This window comes from Perca fluviatilis, chromosome 6 (genome assembly GCF_010015445.1).
Source record: "Perca fluviatilis chromosome 6, GENO_Pfluv_1.0, whole genome shotgun sequence".
Taxonomy (NCBI): domain Eukaryota; kingdom Metazoa; phylum Chordata; class Actinopteri; order Perciformes; family Percidae; genus Perca; species Perca fluviatilis.
In genome coordinates this window covers 35,406,033-35,428,005 of record NC_053117.1, presented here as the reverse complement: position 1 = coordinate 35,428,005, position 21,973 = coordinate 35,406,033, and the positions used below count along the sequence as shown (strand labels likewise).

At 40.4% G+C, this 21,973-nt stretch overlaps 1 protein-coding gene across 1 annotated transcript; it reads left to right on the top strand.

Annotated features, from left to right (window-relative positions):
- Nucleotides 1–899: 899 nt before the first annotated feature.
- Nucleotides 900–21,714, top strand: LOC120561262 (solute carrier family 12 member 2-like). Its single transcript, XM_039804300.1, has 26 exons — nt 900–1,616; nt 3,079–3,204; nt 3,459–3,534; nt 4,225–4,320; nt 4,761–4,900; nt 4,993–5,103; nt 6,289–6,397; nt 6,528–6,655; nt 7,633–7,717; nt 8,437–8,585; nt 10,994–11,101; nt 11,647–11,770; nt 11,854–11,955; nt 13,306–13,461; nt 13,878–13,977; nt 14,538–14,649; nt 14,746–14,886; nt 15,967–16,073; nt 17,732–17,811; nt 17,896–18,036; nt 19,093–19,206; nt 20,034–20,145; nt 20,266–20,352; nt 20,600–20,735; nt 20,860–20,927; nt 21,449–21,714. The coding sequence occupies exons 1-26, from the start codon at nt 1,179–1,181 to the stop codon at nt 21,582–21,584; spliced, it is 3,282 nt and encodes a 1,093-aa protein (XP_039660234.1). The 5' UTR covers nt 900–1,178; the 3' UTR covers nt 21,585–21,714.
- The last annotated feature ends 259 nt before the right edge of the window (nt 21,715–21,973 follow it).

Sequence of the window (21,973 nt, the reverse complement as noted above, 5' to 3'; positions counted from 1 at the left end):
TTCCAGATAAAGCAGCTGTTGTTTCCTATATGCAAACGATGCTGCTGCTGCATGTGCACACGCGCGCACGCACACACACACACACACACACACACACACACACACACACACACACACACACACACACATGCACCCTTCACCTCCCTGCTGCATCTCCAGGCCTCTGTGTGAATGTCTCAGTGTGTCACCAGCAGTGATGACAAATCTCATTGTTTTATGCTCTCGCTCTCTCTCTCTCTCTCTCTCTCTCTCTCTCTCTCTCTCCACACACACACACACACACACACACACACACACACACACACACACACACACACACACACACACACACACACACACACACACACACACACACACACACACAAGCAGTGTTAAGTTTTTTTGTCAAATCTATTTGTTCACTTTCAACTTTAACAACTTTTTGGTTTTATAAAGTGTTTTATGACATTTCTGCAGCTTCTGGAATTCATTTTTTTTTTTTATCTCTAAGACAGTTCTGCTGTCAGGCATTTTGGTTCACTGTACAAACAGCTTCATGTTCCATTGTTATTATGAGATAAAAGCTCTGTCCCTCTCTCAATACTTCAAGTGTCCTCTTCTCTGTCTCTGCTTCTCCTTTTCTCCCGACTCGGATGCGCCTAGACGCGTGCCAAAGTTTGGTGCGTAATGGACACCGATCCGTCATTTCTTCTCCTTCCTCCTCCTCTCCACCGTGCTCCCGACATCCTGGGATGTCTCGAGAGTCCAAAGAGAGGAGAGAGAGAGAGAACGAGAGAGATGACAATAAACCGTTTGAGTCACCATCTGAGGGGACGATACGCTCGCCAACTCGTGGATGGATGGACAGATAGAGAGGGAGAAAGAGACAGCGTAAAAGAGAGAGAGAGAGAGAGAGAGTTTGTGTCCTTTACGCGCAGATCTTTGCAGTGCGTCCAGGCGCGTCCAGTACCTAGAGTTTACAGAGGAGTAAGTGACTGTTTGTGTGTAACTTTTGTATCTGAATGTTTCGTCTGGACTCCAGTTTTATGACTTCTTCCTCAGTCTGACTGCTTGGTACTAAATGCTGCGACCCTGCTGCCTGGACCTCCCCGGCAGTTTTGGAGCAGGTGTTTATTCACGGCAACAGTTTGTCTCTCGGTGCATTCTTTGGACGGGGTTTAGCTTCTATCCGGGCTGACATGTCGGGACAGAAACCGTCCTTGAAGAGCGGCGGCTCCCCTCAGAGCCGCTTCCAGGTGGATGTGGTGACAGAGGCATCCCCTGCAGCCCCGGCCTCCACCAATGGATCCAAGCCGCCTGAGGAGTCCAAAGGCCGGCCCAGGGTGGTGGGGTTCCTGGATTTTGGGGCGCTGGGCAGCGCGATGGACATCGGGCTCCCGCCTGATGTCTTCCACGAGCCGGACACGACAAGAAGCGACTCGGTCAGCCTCCATTCGACAGGCACGGGACACACGCACATGTCCGACTCCCACTCCAACACTTACTACATGAGGACTTTCGGACACAACACCATAGACGCCGTGCCCAACATCGACTTCTACCGGCACACTGCTGCGACTCTCGGGGAGAAACTTATCAGACCGTCGCTGTCGGAGCTGCACGATGAACTCGATAAAGTAAATTCAATTCAATTCAATTCAATTCAATTCAATTCAATTCAATTCAATTCAATTCAATTCAATTCAATTCAGTTAATTTCAATTCATTAAAAGAACATCTTAAAATAACTTCACCAACGCTTTGGGGAAAGAAGTAGGATCCAATTCAGATGTTTGAACGAAGCAATACCAACATTTCAAAACATTTATTATTATTATGTAGGCTACTATTGTTAATTGCATGTGCACTCTTTATTTATTTTTACTCAGATAAGTTCCTATAACGAATAACATTGTTAAAGTAGCTAAGATATGGAAATGTCACTAGGCCTAGCACAAACACTCGTAGGATTATTATATATATACATAGTGTATACATAGTGTAGATGTACATAGTGTGTACAGTGTGCATATGCACACTGTCCTTTCAAATTATTGCTTTCTCATTTTTCATTTCAGTCATTTAAAGATTGAACACACTGCACTGCCTCCTGTTTTCATGAGTTTAGTTATGTGAGGTATTTAGAGGTGTGCAAAGCATTCCCTTCTTCACTCCCACCTGAGAGACCCCGAGTGGGCTCAGTGACATCACTGGAGGCATGACCCCAACACACACACACACACACACACACACACACACACAAACCACACCACACAATGCTGCCTCTCATGACCCTGCAGGCATCCCCTGCCACGCTCCCACTCCTCGGATACAACTAGGTAGCTGTAACATAGACATACATTGTACATTGATAATGCAGCAGTTAAAGTATTCTCACAGCAGGACGTTGGATGACGTTTAAGCTCTCTGTAAAATTATTCCTGAAGGGGAAAAAACACAAAGCGCAGACTTTGCGTTATAGCCTATGTATTGTTGTATATCACAGTTAAAGAAACAACATTTTCCTCATTTCATGGGGCCAAAATCCAAACATTGTTCACCAGACTCTGATGATAATGTCACACACAAGTGATTATACATACCGGTACAATAAACATGATATAACATGTGTGGTTGGCATGATTGTGTTATGTGTTGTGGGTGATATGATGGGATATGATAGTCCTAATAATTCTTATGACAGTCCTTATGATATTTATATTGTATTATACTTACACTTTTCGTACATGCCCCACAAGTCTCCGCTATTACAGTAAGCTATACAGTAAATGGATGTGAACAGCCTAAACACCTTGAAATTAATGTTAAGTGAATAATGAATGAAAATCAGCACATTTTAAAGTGCCAAAAAGTGGCAACTGATCATCAAAAGTTATTTTATATAGTTATATAGTTTTGATTCAACATTCATATATCTTATAATTTAACAGCCAAAAACCCACATTTTTTTTTATAGTGAGCTCATAATGATACATGCAACTTTTCATAACCAATACAAGTTTGAGACTTTCATTATTACTCACCTGTCTGTCTCTTTGTCTTTCACTCTTTTCCCTATTGGCTGTGATTGGTTGTAAGGAGCCCTTTGAGGACGGTCTGGCCAATGGAGAGGAGCCATCAGCGGCTGAGGAGGCGGCGGCGGCCTTGGCGGCAAAGGAGGCGAAAGGAGGCACTATCAAGTTTGGTTGGGTCAAAGGAGTCTTGGTTAGTGTTCTGTACATGGACAAAGCATTCATCTGTTTCTGCCTGTGATATTTAATGTGATCTGATAATAATAATGATCTCAAATAAATGTTTTATCCTGTTGTTTTAATAATCACATTGTGGGACTCACCTTCCATTCAAGCTGGTCCCCACAAGATTAACTGTCTGTTTGTGTGTGTATGTGTGTGTGTGTGTGTGTGTGTGTGTGTGTGTGTGTGTGTGTGTGTGTGTGTGTGTGTGTATATGTGTTGCAGATCCGCTGCATGCTGAATATCTGGGGTGTGATGCTCTTTATTCGAATGACCTGGATTGTGGGACAGGCTGGTATCGGTAGGTGCAAATACATTGAGTTTAACTTTGACTTTAGGAAAAGAATCCAAGTGTGAGCTCAACCACCTTCAGGATTCTCCCTGTCTCCAGACCAGCCAATCAGAGTGAAGCCTTTCTCATTAGATGCATTATTTGGCAGCTATACTTAAACGATAAGGCTGGTCCCATGAAAAGACCCACACCAACAGTGAATGTATCCACTAACAAGTGCTTTTTATAAAATATCAAAGATATATCTTCTTCCTCTGTGCCATAGAGCTGCATTGTTGTCAAATTTTTTTTTAAAACATCAATGAGCCACACTGTTGCACTGGGTGACATCTTCCTTCATTACCATGAACACACACACACTGTAGTTTATTTTCACTCAATCCCATACACCGTCCTGCTGCCACAAATACTCATTAGAGCACCAAATGTGGATTAAACAATCTGAAAACAATCCCCTAAAAATTACTATTTCCCGTGTTTGAGTAATGTTTGATGAAAGCTATAAAAGTTGAGCTAGCTTGCTTGCTAAAATGCTAAAAACACTTATTGCAACTTGAAACATATATGGACTAAACTATTTAACATGGTTGGCTACTGTGATTGCTCTGGAGATGATGAGATTAATCAAAGTTGTCTTATTAAAATCTTTTGCAATTTCACTGTTTGTTTTGATTGGTTCTATTTGTTTGTGTGTGACAGGACTGACCATTGTGATCATTCTGATGGCCACTTTGGTTACCACCATCACTGGTCTGTCTACCTCTGCTATAGCAACCAATGGCTTCGTTCGAGGAGGTGAGACAGCCACCGTACACAAGCTTTTATTTTGATAATGTTATCTGATTAGTGAGATTTTATTAGTTATCAGCTTGTTTTGCTGAAATACAGAGGATTCTTATTATTTAAGAAGAACCAAATAAATGTTTTTAAAAACCCTAACTGGCTGTGAAAATATTAGCATTCAACAAACGACTGTCAGACAAGTAAAACATGTTTAGAATTTTATCGTAAATCAGCTCAAACTACAGGATCACAAACTTTATTGAAGAAATACTGAGAGCTAAAGCTGCACTAAGGCTCAGTCAAAACATGTACCAATGTTTCCAGTAAGTCAACATCCTTTAAAAGTGATTACGTTACCAGAATACTTCAAATTAAAGTGTCCCTGTGAAAGAAATTAAATCCCTAAAGTTATGACGAAACAATGATTAATACCGTGTATCACTGCTGTCCAGGAGGAGCATACTACCTAATCTCCAGGAGTCTGGGGCCGGAGTTCGGAGGCTCCATCGGTCTCATCTTTGCCTTTGCCAACGCCGTGGCTGTGGCCATGTACGTCGTGGGCTTCGCAGAGACAGTTGTGGAGATGCTTAATGTAAGAAATACTTTGATATGACCATTCAAACATCTGCCTGTCAGCACTGATTCTGACAGGGATCTTGTTCCTCGTTTGGTTGTTGGTTGCAGGATGTTGACGCTCTGATGACCGATGAGCTAAATGACATTCGTATCGTTGGGACTCTAACCGTCATCCTGCTTCTGGGAATCTCTGTAGCTGGGATGGAGTGGGAAGCCAAGGTAGGTCTGTGAACCAATAATATCACAGAGAAAACAGTGGACACCCCAAATCCTCTGCTGACATCTTGGAAGATGTTCAATTGATGTTCAAGATGTTCATTGTAAACTGTTGAGGTTCTGCAGTTGACGTTACAGCCTCTTAACAGCCTTTGGTCTTGACTGAAATATCTCTATATCTGTGGGATGGATTAAGATGACCTTTTGTACAAACATTAATGTTCCCCAGAGGATGAATTGTAATAATTCTGGTGATCCTCTGACTTTTCATCTAGCGTCATCATCAGGTCAAAATATGAATTTGTCCAATATGGTCTGTGACCAAATACCTGCAGAACGAAGGGCATTCCCAACAGCTTCAGGTGTACTTTGTGTTTAGTGCTAAAAAGCAAATGTTAGCATGCTTACATGCTAAACTATGATGGTGAACATGGTGAACATTAAACCCGCTAAACATCCACATGTTAGCATTGGTTCTGTAAGCATGTTAGGGGGGTGTATCTCTGTCCCCAGGGTCCTATGTTCCCCAGCTCAATTTCTTCTTAATATGACACATTAAGTAGACCTTTTAAAAAGGTTTTATGATCTTAGCTATGCTTTTTTACCTAGGTCAAATATGTTTCCCTGGGTTAATATGTTGAAATCATCCACCTACAGCTTACAGCCTTCTGATGTAATACTGCCCTCAAACTTGCGGACAGACACTTTTCTTGACTTTAGACATGGATATCTTCACAGCAGCTAAACAGATTTTTACCATTCAAACTGCACTTGAAACGTCCATCCCCCTAAGTCTTTTGTAATTTGAACTGCAAATTAGATTCTTACAATAAGGGGACCCTGGGAACATAAGGATGACCCCCATGTTAGCATGCTGGCACCACTGTGCCTAAGTATGGCTGTAGAGTTTGTGTCTTGTTGCTGCTCTCTTGTTCCAGCGATAAGCCAATCAGACAATAGCTAAGGTGTAAGTATCGTATGAGCATGCTGTGTGCAATTTACTAACTTCAAGGCACCTGTCGTTGACAGATTTATAGTGCAATCTGTATATGAGACCCTGATCATTGATTCTCTCCAGTTTTAAAGTAGATTTGAAAAAATGTTCTTACTATTAATGACAAAATAAAAAATATCCTTACTCATATCCCCCTCCTTATCTCTTTTTTTCTCTCTGTCTTTGTCTGTCAGGCTCAGATTGTCCTCCTGGTGATCCTGCTGGCAGCCATCGCTAACTACTTCATAGGAAGCTTCATGGCCATAGAAAGCAAAGAGCCCAAAGGATTCTTCGGCTACAACAGTCAGTCTGCACTTCCTTCCTTTTGTCCAAACTTTTTGTCCATTCAAAAGTGTCGCCGACCTAACATTTGCAGTGATAGAATTTAAATGAAAAGTATATATTCCTCTGATTTGGCTCTCTCCTCCGACAGCTGCCATCTTCTTAGAGAACCTGGGTCCAGACTTTAGAGAGGATGAGACGTTCTTCTCCATGTTCGCCATTTTCTTCCCTGCAGCCACAGGGATCCTAGCTGGAGCCAACATCTCCGGAGACCTCACGGTGAGTGCCACATTTTGTGTATCGTGTAGTATTTGACAATCTAAACATGAATGATTGATGGTTAAAGGGATAAGAAAATGTGGAGCAGTTCTGAACAAGACAAAATGTTGTGCTGAAAATCTTGTTTTTGCTGACATCCAATAATGGGATGTAGCTCTCATCTTTCTCCATGAAGTCAGGGGTCAGTACACTTACTCACTGTTTTTCAGTGGTAGCAGATTTTAAACTTGAAATCTCTGCCACAGTTATAAACTTGTTTTGGGCTCAAGGTCTGCACTCTCCCAATGCCTATCTACTGTAGTTTCCTTTGGGAAGTTCATGTTCAGAATGAGTATAAGTCCCAAGCCCCATTCTTTTCTTTTTGTACATGCTGCAATTCTTTCTCTATTATCTGCAAACCTGGCACTTTATATCTTTACTTCATCTGATGACCTGAGCCCTGTCGACACTCTTGTAAATTGCATTTTAGGAATCATTGATTCCTGAGTGGCTCAAAAATGTCTTTTTTTAATTGCCTTTTACCACTTAAAGAACAATGCCATGGTCACCCTGCTGCATTTGGTTCATACAGCTGCAGACTCTGGAACAGTCTTCCTGCAGAGCTGAGAATGTGCACCTCACTTACAAACATGCCTTTACATAGAAACATTTACTATATTTTAAACTTCAAATACAATATTAATTGTCATTAATTTATATTTTATGTTTTAATTGCTCTTTGATTTGACTTAACCCTAACCCTAACCCTTAATGCAGTTTAATCTAATGTTTAGTCTAATACTATTTCTTGCATCTTGCTATTTTTTTGTGTATTTATGTCTTTTGCGAAGCACATTGTATTGCTTCTTTTTGTATGAAAAGCTTATAATTATTTTTATATTATTTTTTACTAAATATATAGATACTTAATGGATTACTTGGTATTAATATTCCTGAGCAGACAATAAACTTGAATCTCATCATATCTCCTTTTTTAGGACCCTCAGTCAGCGATCCCTAAAGGTACTTTGCTGGCCATCGTCATCACCGGAATCACCTACGTGGCTGTCACCATCTCTGCAGGTAATATTACTGTATGCACTTGTGATTAACACCCAAGTGACTCTGTCAGTTATGCATTATATTCTGTTGAGTTTTCCTAGATAGCTGTAGAAGTAGAGATCTTATTTTTAGCTCAACTTCTAAAAATCATATAGGCTTGTTGACTGCAGCTGTCACGAAATACTGAGACACAGCTGTGAAGAAATGCTTTTAAATTATTGTTATATGTTGTTCCACACACCCTATAATACATTATATGAAAGTGCTGTTGAAGTCTAATATCTGGCAAACATAAAGAGATGTATCCTAGAGTTATGTTTTCATAGTTTTGTAGAAATATCAGTTATGGTTTTCACGTTTGAATGTGCACTCAACTACCTTCAAGACAGAGAACACATATGGTGCAACTATAAAGCTCAGTTTTGATTAAATTAAAAAGAGAAAATAAACTTAAATCTGCAAAAAGAATCAAATCAGTGGTGTGTGATATGTTAATGAGTGGAAAAGGTTCTGCGAGGATGTAAATCAGAATCAGAATACCTTATTGATCGCCTCAGGGAAATTGTTAAGTTGCAGTTGCTCACAGTCAAAATAAGGCAAAAATAAGAGTAAGAAAAGAACTGGTGCAGCAGCAACCAAACCAAAATACAACCTAAGAAACCAAAAGAGATGTTGGTTGACGAAATCTCCGTGATGATTCGGCTCTGCCGTTGTTACAATATTAAGAGTGTGCGTTGCAGGCTCCTGCATTGTCAGGGACGCCACCGGCGACCACAACGACACGGTGAGCGACACGGTGAACTGCACCGACGCCGCCTGCACGCTGGGCTACGACTTCTCCATCTGCAAGGAGGGGGGCTGTCAGTACGGCCTGATGAACGACTTCCAGGTAACAGACACACACTCAGCTGCTCAGAAAACTTGGTAATGTGGATATGATATGATGAGGGCCATTTACTGCTTATTTCACTCAACACACTCAGACAACCTGAGGAATGTGTGTTACATAAGGGCCAACAACACACTGGCAGAGTGTGACGTGCATTGAAACACCCACAGCTATTGTTTCTATGGAAGCCTACACATTGACGCTCACATTGACGGTGATGTCGTGTCAGGATACGACACTGTCCCGTTTCCCATCGTCGACACACACCAACAGTCAACAAAAGCAGCAGTTAGATCACATTCGCTACTTGGATTGACAAGATTCAAGATACAATACTTTATTGCCACGCAACTAAGTTGCTAGGAATTTGGTGCAGTGTGCTCATTACACAAAAAAACAAAGCATTCATAGCAGAACATTCCAAACATGATTTCCGTCTCTCCAAACTTTATTTGTGACTGTTTTTGTCTACTATACTCTTTATAGTGTTGGGGATTAAGAAGGTACAGATTCAATTATTGGCAATTTATCAAAGATGTTTCATCAATATTAATAAAGTTATGAATATGTGTATTCATAATGTTAACAAATTGACAAACAATCAAAACGGCAGACCACCCTGGAATCAGAGACCAATAACTGAGCTGTGAAAACAGTCTCATAGGTGGTGTTCTCTTTGAAAAATACAGAGCTTAATTAATTTGATTAATTTATCTCATATTCATAAAGTGGACGGGAAGGGTGAAATTCGAGCACTGACCTGTTCAGCCAGCTGTTACTACAACATATTCACAAATAATCACAAACAACTGCTCTTTAAAGTATAATAGAATTGATTTAACTAACCAAATTATTAATTGTCAATCAATAGTTCTTCAATCAATAAACCTATTTACTTGTTACAACTACGACAAAGGCAAAAACAAGCAAACGTGTGGTGTGTGATGGAAGATGGAAATCAGGTGTATGAGTTATACCTGTTGATTGGTATTAACAGACTCTAACTAAAAAACAGCTGCAGATTCTTTTGTGGTTGTTTAATATGAGTGTGAATCGTGTCAGACTGCTGCTCTGATCCTGTTTCTCTGTATGCTGTCATATGCCTGTGCTGTGTGTGTGTGTGTGTGTGTGTGTGTGTGTGTGTGTGTGTGTGTGTGTGTGTGTGTGTGTGTGTGTGTGTGTGTGTGTGTGTGTGCGTGTGTGTGTGTGTGAGACGGAGCTGTTCCCAAACAAAGTGCAGCAGTCATAATAGTGACTGTTGTTTTGAGTCACAAGGTTCTTGCTGGTTGAAACCAGAGCTGAATGAGAGCATTGACAACATCCACCTACACACACACACACACACACACACACACACACACACACACACACACACACACACACACACACACACACACAACACACACACACACACACACACACACACACACACACACACACACACACACACTGATATTGCTGTCTGTTGAGATTGCTGAATCTCAACAGACAGAAACATTTGTGCTTGTTTTACAGTATTATAATTCTTTATTTTAAGGTCTGCTCTGTCACTAAAATGTGTCTAAGTAAAGCAGATGTAAATGTAAATCTAACATCTGTGTGTGTTTCTCATCCTCTCACACGCTAACAGACGTCACATAATGTCGGTAGGTGTTGATGTTTGAGAACAGAGCTGCCTCCAGTTCAGTCAGTAATATAAATATTATGTTATGAGATGATTTTCATGTTCAGCTTAAGGAACAAACAAGAATGAACTGCCATAATTTATTTTTAAAGTACAGTGTCTTAACTTGTTTACTGACTTGCAGCATTGGGTTAGCTGTTTCCCACCCATCAGCACAGTAAGATAAGATAAGATAAGATAAGATAAGAACTTTATTTATCCAGGGGGAAACTGTTGTACAGCAGTTGCTGTACAAAACAGGATGAGTATAAAATATAAAATACTACAACATAATTATCAATAAAGTACTAAAACTAAATGTACTCAATTTCAAGTTGCTTATACTCTTGCTAACTGTGTCTCAGCTCAGTGCGTTGACTCACGCCTGCTTCAGACCGCACTACGGTCAAAATCTCATAATTGCTGCCCTATTTGGAAAAAGCTGTGACTGGAGCGAATGATCGTGTAATTGTGACAAATTCTGTCCCAGACACAAATATTGTTCACAAAGAATTAGAGAACAATATTATGTACAGTAACTGCAAACAAATGGTGTGGGGGAGTTGTAGGCTGCATTTTAGTAAACTTGAACTACCTGCACTGTTGATATTAGTAAGATATTTTACGGCTGCAAATGTATGCGTTGACTTGAAAGGATAAGGATTAAGGGGATTATGGATTGTGATTGGTCAGTGTGAACCTAAAGGTGTGTGTGTGTGTGTGTGTGTGTGTGTGTTTTGTCCAGGTGATGAGTCTGGTGTCGGGCTTCGGCCCTTTGATCTCTGCAGGGATTTTTTCAGCCACTCTGTCCTCGGCTCTAGCCTCGCTGGTCAGCGCACCCAAAGTCTTCCAGGTCAGAGAGTTTATCTTATTTATCACAAGATAACCAACAACAACATCACACAGACACATGTAGAACTATATCTTTAAACTGAACAGATCAGTTTCATCATCAGCAAGAAAAATACTGACTGAAGTGTGTGAATGGGAAAACAAAAAAGCTAAAAGGAAAGTTATTACTTTGAAATACATTGTGTTCTGAGAAAAAACCCTGAACTCAAGTTCCACTTACTCGCTTTTTTCATAGCTTTCAATAGCATGTACTGACCCTCATCAGTGGATGAAGTTTTCTCAGACCTCAACGTGTGGTTCAAAGCACCAGAAGAAGCTAGTAGAACAGTTTCCAAGATCAAAAATGAAAATGTACATTTTATATTTTAGTAGATCAAAGTTAGGATCATATAGGTTCAACTTTAGCATTACACAGGCCTGTACTTTTTTTCATTCCGAGCCCGATCAAATCTCTCAAATATCTGTCTCTCAAAACTGAATTAACAAATGATAAACTTCACAAATGAAATAAAATGAATGAATGAATAAAAGAGGTTGTCATTGTAGGCTCTGTGCAAGGACAACATCTATCCAGGGCTGGGTGTTTTTGCCAAGGGTTACGGGAAGAACAACGAGCCTCTCCGTGGTTACGTCCTGACCTTCTGCATCGGCCTTGCCTTCATTCTCATTGGTAGGCTCCAAACACAAACTTTACCTTTGACTCTTTGAGCTAAAGCTTCTTGAATATTGAACCTCTCTGTCGGTTTGTGTTAGCGGAGTTGAACATCATCGCTCCCATCATCTCCAACTTCTTCCTGGCCTCGTACGCTCTCATTAACTTCTCCGTCTTCCACGCCTCCTTGGCCAACTCTCCAGGTAAGCTCTGTAAACTAAAGTCGCCGTTTCATTGATTCACTCTTGTGAAGAGATTTATTAGAGACTTGCCATGAATTGAGTTCTAGTGACGTTAGAGTTGACTTGAAAAGGTCTCTGAATTTTTTTCTCTAAACTCATTCCTGCTCCCTATTGCACATTCTGCCAACCTGAACAAACTGGAACTTTCCTGCACATGGTCTGGGAGTGTGAACAGGTGCATGGGTTTTGGAATAAAACAACATCAATAATATCTGATGTGATAGGATGTTGACTTCCTACTGACCCGATTGTTTTGTTACTTAATGATGACTCTAAATTACACCTACTTAGGAGACAGAAGAAAATTTGGCTAGCCGGATCAACCGCAACCAAGAAAATGATAGCTCAGCGCTGCCCCCCCCCCCTCACTTTGTATAAAACAGTGGTTGGCGTATTTTCTGGACATAGTTATGCTTGAGCTCTCTACAGCAAGGATTAACAAAATTAAATCATCGACTATACACCTCTGGAAAAACGCAGCAGCATAAGTATCTTTTTTTTAACTGCTCCTCAGATCTCTGCAGGGTAAATCCAGACAGCTAGCTAGACTATCTGACCAATCTGAGTTTTCTGTTGCACGACTATAACAAGATTTGAACGTACACATGTTCCACCAAAACAAGTTCCAGAGGCTATTTGGCAGCGGCCCCGTGGCTCCGCTCGGCGATTAGCACCACCCAAGACAATTGTGATTGGTTTAAAGAAGTGCCAATAAACCAGAGCACGTTTTTCTCCCATCCCAGAATGCTGTGTGGACTAGCCAGACCCTCCTCCGCAGCGCTGTGGAGACTATTTTTGGATTGACTCAAACTGACCAAGTTTGCCAACAATGTTTATAGTCTATGTTGTATATTAAAACTTGAACTGGAAATAATGTAATTTGCTGTGATAAAACTGAAGTGGTAAAGCCAGAGAACTACGCTTCACAGCTTAAAGTTAGTTAGCTAACCGGCTAATTTTAATTTGTTCATTCATTTCAGGATGAAGCCAGAGGGTGTCAAATGTGTGGTTTGTAAAGCCCTCTGTCAAAAATTTGTGATTTTCAGCTATATGAATAAAAAAAAAAATAGTGTAAAAAAAAAATGGTAATCTCTTACATGCCAACTTACTTGCATGGTTAGTTTAAAAAGGCCTGACAGGCTAATTGTGTTTAATTCAACCAATGAAATATTGTGCCTCCATAATTCTGGTCTGCTATTTTTTTTTTTCTGCAAAATATAGAAATGATTTTGAAAAACATTTGCTCTTGTATCATGAACTGTTAATACTGTAGCTCTTTTTATTTTATTTTATCCTGGTGTCTCACCACAGGGTGGCGTCCCAGCTTCAAGTACTACAACATGTGGGTGTCTCTTGCCGGGGCGGTCCTGTGCTGTGTGGTGATGTTTGTCATCAACTGGTGGGCAGCTCTGGTCACTCTGCTCATCGTCCTCGCCCTCTACATCTACGTCAGCTACAAGAAACCTGGTGAGAACGCGATGATTTCACGTTATCTTCGCTAGCTGCTAACAGTTAAACTGATCAGATACCGACCACTTGTTTCTGCACTTGTTTCACTTTTTCACAATTACATGTAAACAGCAAAGATCGGACAAAAGTCAGAAAACATCATTTATATAGCGTATAGTTACAATATTCTGCTAAGCGCTGCTCCAACCGGCTCTTATATGCCCTACTGCCTTTTTTATTTCACTTTACAGACACTTAACAATCATCCCTTCATCTACACTGTTCTAACTATGTGTCTGTGTGTGTGTGTGTGTGTGTGTGTGTGTGTGTGTGTGTGTGTGTGTGTGTGTGTGTGTGTGTGTGTGTGTGTGTGTGTGTGTGTGTGTGCGTGTGTGTGTGCGTGTGTGTGTGTGTGTGTGTGCTGTTTCCTGTAGATGTGAACTGGGGTTCGTCCACTCAAGCTCTGATTTACAACCAGGCTCTGACTCACTGTATAAACCTCACTGGAGTCGAGGACCACGTTAAAAACTTCAGGTCAGCCCGAGCTTTCAGATTGGGTCTGTGATTCCAACTCAGCAACTGATACCAACTCAGACCCCTAATGCCAAAAATCTGTATCCAATTAATGCTGTTTTGAATTTAGATTAAAGCATCCAGCAGAAAACTTGTATAAATTAACAGTAAAACAAATGTGGAACTTATTCTTATTTTAGTTTTATATACATCTTTTATATAAAAAAAAAAAAAAAAATCCTGCCACTTTTTCTATTTATCTGTATAAACTTCTGTCCTGCTGCTGCAACAACCGCATTTCCCCACTAGGGATCAATAAAGTTTTATCTTATCTTAAGATTGTAGAAAAATTTAACAAACTTTGGAGGCTTTTAAAAAGAAAAAAGGACAACGCTGGAAACAAAAAAAGCTTTTCCAAAAATGTGAAATCCAGTGGAAAAACAGTGACTTATAAAATGATTTTTTACCAGAATTTGATTTGACAAGACCACGCTGTGATATCCATCAAACACAAAAGTGAAAGTCCTTTCAAAACTCTTAGTAGTTGTTGTTCTAAGTGTGTGTAAAATCCATGTTTCCAGACCGCAGTGTTTGGTGATGGCTGGTTATCCAAACGCTCGTCCTGCTCTGCTTCAACTGGTTAATTCTTTCACCAAGAACGTCGGACTCATGGTCTGCGCTCACGTCAGGACCGTACGTACAGATTAACATCGCTGAAACGTTTTCTGCACGGTTGCAAACTTCTCCTTTGCCTTCTCCTGTCATCGCCGGTGTCTTTCTTGTGTTCAGGTGACCCGTCGGCCAAACTTGAAGGAGCTGTCTCAGGAACACGCCCGCTGTCAGCGCTGGCTCAACAAGAAACGGATCAAGGCCTTTTACACTCATGTGTTCTCTGACAACCTTAGGCACGGGGCGCAGTTCCTCATGCAGGTATGAACACCTGGAGGGAAATTAAACTCCCAAACCTCCAGCAATGGTCTGTTAGGTCTATCAAGTCAACCCTGTCTCCTAAAATATAAGTTATTAAATATAAATTAAGTTCCCATACAACGTCAATTATGTTTTGTGGAAAACATTTTCCCCATGGATTACATTTGTTTCAACACTACTTGGTTAAGTTTTGGAAAAGATGATAGTTTGGGTTAAAATTAGTATGTTTCTACGTAATTTAAGTAGCCTATTATACCTATACGTAGGTGACGTAAGTTAAGTACGTTACGTGGCTTACAAGTCAATGTTGACTTTTGCTTTCACATGGGACACAAACAGCGGTCTCCTGGGTGAAAATCCTGTGTTTCTTCGACCCGCCAATCCACCCCGACCTCCTCCCTACGCGGACCTTGATTAGAGAAGTATTTGTGATACTGGAAACCTGGGAGAAAATATGTTTCCCTGGAAACAATACTGAGAATGCAGTTTAATTGTATGATAGTCTCGCATTGCCAGACCTTCCTCCACAGCGCTCGGAGTAAGGTCTGGCTAGTCCACGGCGGCGCTAAGCACCGGACGTAGCCACGGTGACTCTGCCAAATAGCCTCGGAAAGGAACTTGTTTTGGTGGAATGTGTGTACGTTCAAAGGTTGTTTCCTTTTCCTTATTTTCCTACAGCTGCTCTGAGAATTCAAAATTCAAACCACACAGAGACATTAATGATCCATAAACCAAACTACTGCAAACGCTTCCTTTTGTAACTCAATACAAATTTGATTTACTCATATTTAATTAATACTACACACACCTACTTTCTTAGATTTTATTTTCTGTGTCAGGATTATTTAATTTTCTTCTGTACATCTTGTAATTTAATCATTTTAATACCACGTTGTCTATTACAGTTTTGATTGTGTTGATATGCTTTCCTAGTGTGTTTGTAGTGGGGGGATATAAAACCCACCTGGCTTTATTTTATACCAAACCTCTCTTGTTAAATTAAAATAATTACTTTGTTTTCTGATTAAAAACAATTAAAGAAAAATCATTATAGTCACTTCTGTGTTCTGTGATGTTCAGGCTGTCGGTTTGGGTCGTCTGAAGCCCAACACCTTGGTTATGGGTTTTAAGAACAACTGGAGTGATGGAGACATGAGAGATGTGGAGGTTTACATCAACACTATACAGTAAGGACTGATGTGTCATTTTAAAATGAGCTTCTAACATTTTACTAAGGTACTTTTCTTTTTGCCTTTGATTTGTGCCATGTTTGGAGATAATGTCTTCATTTGGAAAGTTTCACTACTTTTGCTTTTTTATTTGGAAACGCAGATCACCAAAAATGTATTAATCAAGCCAACACAAATTTCATGAAATCTTAAAGCTATAGTGCGTAGTTTCTTTCTCCCCCATGAGGAATTCTAAGTAATGACAACAACACTGTCGGCGCGTCCACATGATACAAGCCTTCCGTGATCGCAGTTGCTAGTAAACAAGGAGGACACTGAGGATTAAAAAAACATGATGGACTCTTCAGAAGAGGTCATTATCTTCACTTGAGCTTCTGCTCGAGTGAAGATAATGACCTCTTTGCTGTTCACAAACAGCTCGATTGTAGTCCAGCCTTTACTTCCGTGACGAACGTGCGTCACTTTGTAACACACGTTATAGTGCTCGCCTAGCCGCTAGCGTGGCACGCCCTCATACTCTGCTTCTGACTGGCTAGCAGTGCTTATCTAGCTACAGCACATGTGTGACTCCCAACAAAGATGGAACAGAAGTGAGATGTCTCACTCTGTAGCTAAAACAGAGAGCTCAAAAGAGGAGCTGCAGAAATGTGCAGTACAACAAATATATAGTGTTTTTGGAAAATGAAACCACATAAACCTGGTACAACCTCTAAATACAATTATTAACCTGAAAATGAGCATAATTTGAGCACTTTAAGGTACACCACAGAGTGCTAAAAGTTGCATAAAGATAAAACTGAACTTTTATTAAATTGTCTCTTTTATACACTGTTACATTGAGGAGCTTGTTTTATTATAATTTGAAAACATGAGTTACAAATACTGTACTATGTATATAGAGGCACATAAAACTGTTATAGATTACACCTGTTCAGTTGTGTCCCCTTCATCGTGGTCATTTAAAAAAAAGAAATTATTGAAAAAAATGTTTGGACTTTTAAGTTCTTTTCCCGACTTGAAATAAAGACCAGTATACTCAGCGGTGTCAAGATGTAAATGAGTGCAAAATAAAGGAGAACATTTAACTACACTGTCCCTAAAATGTATGTAAAACAAATTCAGAATAAAAGAAGGCTGAAAATTGTAGGCCCGCTCCCTCTTAGACGACTAACCGCTCATTTTAGTCTTAGTCGACTAAGATTTCTTTAGTTGATTAGTCATTTTTTAAATCCTTTTTTGTGCTGAATGACTTGTATTGAAGAAACTTCAACTATCAGCACATATCTGGTAAAAAAAAAATGTGGTTCTTTTGCATGAATCTTTGTGGAGAAACTCATTTATTTACAGATGATTAAAGCAACTAATCGACTAGTCGACAAAATCATGTAGTGTTAAGTCGACTAAGATTTTCTTTAGTCGAGGGCAACCCTGGAAAATTGTCTTGGTGTCTATTTACGTGGACATGCTAAATATATAAAATAAAAATGATTACGTCTGAATTGTAATTGTAAGGTGTTCTTTTTTTCTAAAGAAGAAATTCACACACTAAACTGGAAGATTTTCTTTTTTTCTTGGTAGGATAAATTGACATTCTATCTATAAAACAGATTTCCTGTGCCGGACAGAAAGGTTTGATTGTGTGTTCTGTATTGCAGTGATGCTTTCGACCTGCAGTTTGGGGTGGTGCTCCTTCGACTTCAGGATGGACTGGATATCTCTCACATCCAGGGACAAGGTACATCTGTCTTCTTCTGAGTATCTGTCTGTCTACCTACAGTATACTGCTACACTGCATCTGTCTCCATGTTTGTCCCTGCAGACGAGCTGCTTTCGTCCAACGAGAAGCCCCCAGTTGGCAGTAAGGAGGTGGTGGTTTCTGTCAGTCTGGATAAAAACTTAGAGTCGGACTCCTGTCCTCCAAAAACCACTACCAACCAGAGCAGCCCGCTCATCATGTTAGGTAAAGTCATCATGGCACAGGCCAACATGAACACTCATCTAGTCATAGCCTTCACATCACAGTTTATACCAGCTAATCTTTATCCTAGTCTATATCAACGACGTTCCACTTCCGCTGGATGTCCTTCTTTTCGGGCGGATGTCCGTTACCTTCCGTTTCATTCTCCGTCCGGCGCTTAGCGCCGCCCAAGACATTTGTGATTGGTTTAAAGAAATGCCAATAAACCAGAGCACGTTTTTCTTCCATCCCCAAACGCTGGCCAGACCCTCCTTCGCAGCGCTGTGGAGGAAGGACTGGCAATGCAAGACTATCTTTATCCCTGCACGAGATAGGTCCAGCAGCACAAACTTTATCTTTAACTTTTTTAAATGTATTTATATAGCACCTTTCATGCATACATGCAGCCCCAAGTGCTTCACAGAACATCACAAAAATAACAAAATTAAAACACAGATGAGGGGGAAAAAAGCAAGACTAAAAATTACAACAATAAGACACTTGTCAAATGTTAAAACCAACAAAATAAAATCAAACACCAGGTTTAAAAAATGATTTAAAAAACTATTTTTAACGCTAAAATAATGCACTAGCATCACCCCAAATCAAAAGCCAAATTAAAAAGATACTATTTTATTTTTTTAAATACAGAGAGATGTTGCCATTTTAATATCCAAAGGCAGTGAGTTCCACAGTTTAAAAAGCAGAGGTGTAAAAACAGAATGCACTTTCCCTGGTACTTTTATGGGACACGTAAGGAACATTTAAAAGAAAAGCAGTGGAGGACCTTAGTGATCTGGCTGGAACATAAAATGCAAGAAAAGGACTGATGTATGGAGGTGAGAGGTCACTTAAAGCTTTATAAACAAGTAAAATAACTTTAAAATCAATTCTAAAAGATACAGGTAGCCAGTGCAGTGTCTTAAGCAGTGGCGTGGTGTGATGTTTAAGTCAAGACTCCGAAAGACTGACAAACATTCATCTTCTCATTTGACACTTCTCATCTGCCAGAGTGTTTCTTTAACCTAACCTTGTGTCGTATCATGTCACCTGCAACAGAGACCAAGTCTCCTCTGAGTCTGACCGACCAGCGTCTGCTGGAGACCAGCCAGCAGTTCAAGAAGAAGCAGGGCAAAGGAACCATAGATGTCTGGTGGTTGTTTGATGACGGAGGTCAGTTTTTATGTCTAATCCAAAGACGAAGGCTTGCTGCACACCAAAGTTTACCTCTTACTAATTTAAAACATGTTTCAAACCTTAAGTTTTAAAGGGAAACTTATCTATTCTTTAACCTGTAACATGTTTTGTGTGTAAGTGACTGGTGGGGGCAACAATTTTTGAAATTGGTCCAGTATTGAGACAAAGTGCTGCAGCCGCCAGGCAGCCAGGGCAATTGCACAGCGTCAATGTAACGTTACGTCCACTAGAAGTGCTTGTTTTTGCCACTGACAGGTTCAGGTTGTTATTATAAGTGACTGACAACATTATGGGAGAGGATCCTATAAGGAGGAGAGGAGAATTCTCGTTATGAAATCACGTGAGAGGTTACTTTTTGTTGTTGGTTACTTTGCAGCCCGTTTAGCAGCTGCCGGCTGCAGCGCTCTCGCTCAATTCCCATTAGTCCCATTAGCCACTTAGACACAAAAAACATGGGGAAATAGGATCCAGGTTGAAAAATACAGAAGTATCATGTGGTAAGTTTTGTACTTTTCGACTTCATTTTGCATTGTCTGCATCCATGTATGCGCAAGTGAAGTATATATGTATGCGCAAGTGAAGCGTATGTGCAAGTGAAGTATATATGTATGCGCAAGTGAAGTACAGTATATACCGTATGTATATGCAAGTGAAGTATGCATGAATGTGCAAGTGTTAAGTACCAGTATATATATGTACGGTATGTGCAAGTGAAGTATATATGTACGTCCAAGTGTAGTATTCAATTTTGGCCTAGGTGGCTTCTCATACTGAAGTGTGTTTGTGTATGTTTTTGTGTGCAGGTCTGACTCTGCTGATCCCCTTTCTGCTGACCAACGGGAGCAAGTGGGGCGACTGCAGGATCCGAGTCTTCATCGGCGGGAAGATCAACCGCATCGACCACGACCGCCGAGCGTGAGTTTAATCAGCTATCATCTTGTTTACACTTCATACACACAGTACATTTGAGTACGTTGATTATTGTGTGTGTGTGTGTGTGTGTGTGTGTGTGCGTGTGTGTGTGTGTCCCATCAGCATGGCCACGCTGCTCAGCAGGTTCAGGATCGACTTCTCTGACATCAACGTCCTCGGAGACATCAACACCAAACCCAAGAAACACAGGTACGACCTCAGATGGAGTCGGCCTCGGCTCACTTTGGTTTATCGTGATTGATTTGCATTCAGTGAGTCTACAGCATGATGTGAAGGGCGTTAAAGTACGGTTTTCAGCACAAATTTCGAGGATATTTAAAAGGCCAAAACAAGTTTTTTTGTGTTTTCTGACAAAACCTGAAAAAATGACTTGGGCCGTTATTTTAGGAAGGTGACGTGTTGTGATATAAAGTGGCGTGTCTGTGTGGTTGTGCAGTAAGCTGAGCTTTAAGGAGCTGATCGAGCCGTACAGGCTGAAGGAAGACGACATGGAACAGGAGGCGGCAGAGAGGCTGAAGGCCCAGGAGCCCTGGAGGATCACTGACAACGAACTGGAGCTCTACAAGGCCAAGGTCCGCCTACACACTGCAGACACAACTCTGACCAATCACAGTGCTCAGCTGAAGTTTTACTGTGATGTTAGAGCTGTTTAAAAAGGAAATGTTAACGTGTCAACATGCTGTTTGTGACTTTCAGAGCAACCGCCAGATCCGACTGAACGAGCTGCTGAAGGAACATTCCAGCATGGCGAAGCTCATCGTCATGTATGAACTCTACATTCTTGTTTACTGATGATTGTCTTTATCTTTGTCTTCACATTCAATGTCTGACCCTTTACTGAAGTAACTGTAGTAAAAACTGTAGTAAAAATACTCAAGTAAAGTGAAAATGTTCCTTCAGAAAAATCATGAAAATGTAAGCTAGTTAAAGTTTTAAAAACTGTTATACTATTACATATATCATTAGATTATTATTCCTCAAGCATTAATGTAAAAGCAGAATATTTCATATTTAAACATTCAACTTCAGAAAACTTGTAATAACTTGTAAAGTCTTAATGTCAGTAATCAACTGGGGAAGTTTAATGCTAATATCTAGCTATCATTTCAATTTTAAATTCAGTTTACCTGTAGTGTAAGTAGAGTAAATGTAGTTACACGTTATCACTGCATGACAACTGGTTTGAATCTGAGTAATCCTTGCAGCATATCCAGGTTTCTAAAAACCAAGTTAAATCATAATAAATGCATTTTTTCTGTATTTTCTGTGATATTTCCTTTCTCAGGAGCATGCCTTTGGCCAGAAAGGGGACGGTGTCGAGCGCTCTCTACATGTGCTGGCTGGAAACTCTGTCCAAAGACCTCCCACCTCTGCTGCTGGTCCGAGGAAACCACCAGAGTGTCCTCACCTTCTACTCCTAACACACACACACGCACGCACACATGTACAGTGTCCATACACACAAACACACACACACGCACAGTGTCCACACACACACACACACACACACAGTTTCCATACAGACGCACATACAAACACACACACCACACACACACACACACACACACACACACACAGTGTGTTACAGTATTACACCGCCTACAGCTGCACAAGAACAGAAATATTATCGTAAATTTAGTGTCACGGATTTGAAACTTTCTCCGCCTCAATAACAAATTAAACAACCCAATCAACATTTAGATGGCTGTTTCTTGTATCTTCAACAATAACCGGCGGTATATTCTTTGGCTTCTGTGTGTTTTTATGTGAACTACAGTAAATATTAACTTTAATGTTTATTTATAATGAC